General features: G+C 42.1%; 1 protein-coding gene across 1 annotated transcript; it reads right to left on the reverse strand.

The window, feature by feature from the left end:
- Positions 1-3,801: 3,801 nt before the first annotated feature.
- LOC307098931 (olfactory receptor 7D4-like) lies at positions 3,802-4,743 on the reverse strand (the record flags this gene model as incomplete). Its single annotated transcript, XM_079770067.1, has 1 exon — positions 3,802-4,743. Exon 1 carries the CDS (start codon positions 4,738-4,740, stop codon positions 3,802-3,804), a length of 939 nt encoding a protein of 312 aa, XP_079626193.1. The 5' UTR covers positions 4,741-4,743.
- Between the last annotated feature and the right edge of the window lie 393 nt (positions 4,744-5,136).

Genomic DNA, 5,136 nt, shown 5'->3' on the forward strand with positions numbered 1-5,136 from the left:
TCCCCTTCTAGAACTTCCTCATATACCCCCTCCCCTGCCTGCAGCCCCTGCTGGCAAGCACTGATAGGTCCACAGTTCACTCCCCGCGCCCCACCTCCCACTCCCTGACTTGGATATAAGGCACCGCTGTAAGAATAAAAATTTGAGGCTTGATCAGAACCCATTTGTCATGCCTCCATTCTCCGCGTCCCTTGTTTGTCTCTTTCTCTTAGGTTCGTCTCTGGTGTCCGTGTTGTTGCCCCGCGGGTTGGGGCATTTATATATATAGATGGTCTGCCCCATCTATGTACCCAACCTTATCCTATCTAATAAAAGAGTAATATGCAAATTGACCATCACTCCAACACACAAATGGCTGCCCCCATGTGGTCCAAGATGGCCGCCCCCATGTGGATACAAGATGGCCTGAAGGGGAGGGCAGTTGTGGGCAATCAGGCCAGCAGGGGAGGGCAGTTAGGAGTGACCGGGCCAGCAGAGGAGGGCAGTTGGGGGGGTGGGGCAGCCCTGCAGGGGAGGGCAGTTGGGGGTGATCAGGCCTGCAGGGAGGACAGTTGCGGGGGACCCAGGCCTGCAGGGGAAGGCAATTAGGGGCAACCAGGCTGGCAAGAGAGGGCAGTTAGGGGTGACCAGGCCAGCAGGAGAGGGCAGTTAGGGGCAATCAGGCCAGCAGGGGAGCAGTTAGGTGTTAATCAGGCTGGCAGGGGAGTGGTTAGGGGGTGATCAGGCTGGCAGGCAGAAGTGGTTAGGGGCAATTAGGCAGGCAGGCAGGTGAGCAGTTGGGAGCCAGCAGTCCTGGATTGTGAGTGGGATGTCCAACTGCCCATTTAGGCCCGATCCCACAGGGTATCAGGCCTAAACAGGCAGTTGGACATCCCTCGAGGATGCACGAATTTCATGTACTGGGCCTCTAGTTTTTAATAACTTACCTACAAGTTCCATATATTTTCTGACATGCCTCACTATTGAATGTGACCCAAAACTACTGTATTTTCTGGCGTATAAGATGACTGGGCATAGAGAAGATTTTCCTGGGTTAAAAAATCATCTTATACGCCGGAAAATACGGTATTCTCCATTAAATTTCTACTCATTATCTGTTATTCAACAGTCAAGCATATTCTCCTATTAGAATGTTTTCCTTAATACCAAATGTTGACAAAGATGTGGAAAACTCAATCTTCATGCATTCCTGGTGGGAATGTAAATTGGTGCAGACACTTTGGAAAATAGTTTGGTAGTTTTTAAAAATTAAAAATTAGTTTACTATATGACTCAGTGTGTACTCTAGCTCCTCAAGAGAAATAAAATCCCATGTCAATACAAAGACAAATGCACAAATGTCCATAGCAGCATTATTCATAATAACCCCAAACTAGAAATATTCAAGTATCATTAACTGGTAAATTAATAAGCAAATTGTTATATATAAATACAATATAACACTTTTCTCCATTGAAAAAGAACAAAATGTTGATGCTGCACCATGGATGACCCTCAAAACATGTGCTAAGTGAAAGAAACCGGGGGAAAAAGACCACATATTGTATATTACATTTACTTGAAAAAAAAAAAAAAAACACCACCAAAAACAACACATCTAGAAAAGGCAAACTTGTAAAGACAGAAAACCATAAGTGGTTTCCTTAGACTGAGGTGGGAATGGGAATTAACTACAAATATGCACAAGTATGCTTTTTGAGGTGATACCAATATTTTAAAACTGGATTGTGATAATGATTGAGTAACTCCATAAATTTACTAAAATCAATGAATGTACATCATCACTGGGTGAATTTCATGTATATAAGTTATACTTCAATAAAAGTGATAAAATGTTTAAAAGATTTTTCTGGAATTATTCAAGGTGAGTTGAAGACTTTCCCCTTAATTTTCAACAGGATCTACTACAAACCAGTATTATTATACTTAACAATGTACATTGCAATAATTTTACCCCTAAGACACCCCCCCTCAGTTTGAATACAGTAGACAATAAATGCACATTGGTTTAAACTTAATGGAATCAAAGTGAATTAAAGTGGCAGGTAACTCTTTCCTGTTTAGAAAATTATTGAGTCCCTTTTCAGTCCTTACTGTGTCTCTAACAATTAATTCTCTTTTTTTCCTCTCAAAAGTTTTCACCTTCTTTCATGTATTATCTTAATACCTCTTCTATCTTTATCACCTGTGTTATTTTTTTGTTCCTGCAGAAGGAGATGCTCAGCACTTTATTGGAGGGAGCAAGGAACATGGATAGGAAAGAGGAGAGTGAGTAAGAGGAGAACATACATCCAACAAAGTTTGCATTAAGTCAGTTCCAACAGTGAATGAGCTGAGTTACCATCCTGTGGAGAAATTCTGGGAAAGGGTACAACATCAAAATCTCAGTTTATCCCAACTAAGGGATGAGAGATATGGTAAACCCCACACCTCTCCTTGAAGAGCTGTCTATGGCCTGGCCGGTGTGGCTCAGTGGTTGAGCATTGACCTGTGAACCAGGAGGTTATTGTTGGATTTCCAGTAAGGGCACATGCCTAAGTTGTGGACTTGATCCATAGTAGGGTGCATGCAGGAGGCAGCTGATCCATGATTCTCTTTCATCATTGGTGTTTCTACCTCTCCCTCCCTCTCCATTACTTGCTGAAATTAATAAAAATATAGATTTTTTTAAAAAAGCTGTCTCTGATATAACACAATTCCCTGTCACTTCTGCTCTCACATATTGGGCAAAGTAGATTCCAGCTAGTGCTAGATGTTGGCATTCATGCAATAGAGTTGGTGAGAGGATCCCAGGAGATGTGGGAGGAATGTTGACAGCATGTGCGACTCCATGCTTCCTTGCAGACTCAATTCTATCAAAATCCGTCCCCCAAAGTGAATTAGGTTCTAAACATGTTCCACATATCTGTAACTAATATTCCTGATACACCACAACAGACTTCCAGAAACAAATTGTATCATGTGAGAAAACAACTCTTACTTTATTATGCTCATTATTACATGTTTTTGGATCTTAGAGCATGTATCTCAAAATTGCAATATGGGAAATATAAGTCAAATAAAAAAGGAAAGGAAGGGAGATGTATGAAAGAAAGGATAATAAAGAATGATACTTCTCAGTCTTCAAGGCAGTAAATTCCTGTACGTCTTTTGAAGAAACTACCTTTCAAATCTAAATTCCTATTTGAAGTAGAAAATCGCATCACTGTTCTTGTGATAGGTAGGGTAGCAAAGTCAGCTAGCCTGCTTGTAGTCCAACTCAATCTCAGTTCATTCTTTTGAAAAGTGAAGTGAATGAGAGAAAAAATCTCAAAGAAATGTTTTTAAGATGAAATTAAATCATTTATGTGAAGAAACAAGGAATTATTCAATGTGAGTTATAAGCACCTTGTTCTGATTACTGTATGATTTTCATTCCATTCTTCTGGGGGAAAAAGGCATACAATCCAGTTAAGGTGAAGATCAGCAACCTATGAGGACAACATTTTGGGAAACTAAGTTAACACTTGATATAAGTGCTTCAAATTTAAAGTAAACAAATCTTCAGAACAGCTGGAGGAATGCTGACCACACATGGAATATTGTGGACAGCATACAGGGAAGAAAAGTGAAAAAGGAATTTCTGAGGGAGTTGATGAGAAGAAACGAATTCAAAAACAAACAAAAGAGAAATCACACATGCTTTGGAAATAGAGAAAATAAACCATATCTTTTAGGAGAATATAAGAACCAGATATTAAATTTGAAAAACATTTACCTTTGGGCACACAATGTACCCTTAGTTCTGAGGCCAGTGATCCATCACAGACAAGATGCTACTAGGTTGGTGAGCCTTCTCAGGGCCTCCTTCACATCCTTGTTCCTCAGGCTATAGATAAAGGGGTTCAGCATGGGGGTGACAACAGTATACATTACTGAGGCAATTGAGTTGTGTAGGGAAGAATGGGTCAAAGCCGAACTGAGGTAGACCCCCAGGCTCGTCCCATAGAACAAGGAGACCACGGAGAGGTGAGACCCACAAGTGGAAAACGCTTTATATTTCCCTCCTGTAGATGACATTCTCATTAAAGCGGAGACAATCCTAGAGTAAGAAAACAGAATTCCTGTGAGAGGAATCACACCCAGGAGGGCAGCAGACACATACAAGACGATGTTATTGACGAGGGTGTCAGAGCAGGCCACCTTGAGAATCTGAGCCAGTTCACAGAAGAAATGTGGGATTTCAGTGCCGACACAGAAGGTCAGCCACCTCATCAGTAGAATATGAAGCAGGGAGACCCAGAAAATGATGAGCCAGGACATCAGAACCAAAAAGCCACAGAAGCGTGGGTTCATGATAACCATGTAGTACAGAGGGTGGCAGATGGCCACATACCGGTCATACGCCATCACAGTCAGGAGTAAGGTGTCCATTCCAGCAAAAATCATTAAAAAGTACACCTGAATGAGGCACCCAATGTAGGTAATGCTTTTGCTCTGTGCCTGGACATTCACCAGCATCTTTGGGACCGTGGTGGAGGTGAAACAGATGTCAACAAAGGACAGGTTGGAGAGAAAGAAATACATTGGGGTGTGGAGGTGGGAGTCAGAGCTGATGGCCACAATGATGAGCAGGTTTCCAAGCACAGTGAACAGGTACATGGACAGGAACACTCCACAGAGGACGGGCTGCAGTTTAGGATCATCTGAGAGACCCAGGAGCAGGAATTGTGACACTTCTGTGTGGTTTTCAGCTTCCATGCAGCTGGTGTTTTTTTTTGAAGAAGGAAGGAGGCAAAAGCAGCATTCAGGAAACAGTCAAATGTCATCTCAGCTGGTCATCACCTTTTAAAAATTAAATATATTTTTATTGATTTCAGAGAGGATGGGGGAGAGAGATAGAGACATTAATGATGAGAGAGAATCATAAATCAGCTGCCTTCTGTCCCTCCCCCCCTCCCCCCTACCCCCACCCCGCACTGAGGGTAGAACAACTCTGACCGAGAATCAAACCACAACCTCCTGGTTCATGGGTTGATGGTCAATCACTGATCCATGCTGCCTGGACTATGCAGCACCTTTTGATTTCAGCATTGCTTGAACATCTTATATGACCTAGTAATCATTCCAATGACAGTGATTTACTCATTTAAGGGT

The sequence above is a fragment of the Cnephaeus nilssonii genome (genome assembly GCF_951640355.1).
Source record: "Cnephaeus nilssonii genome assembly, chromosome: 5".
In the NCBI taxonomy this organism is placed as follows: Eukaryota; Metazoa; Chordata; class Mammalia; order Chiroptera; family Vespertilionidae; genus Cnephaeus; species Cnephaeus nilssonii.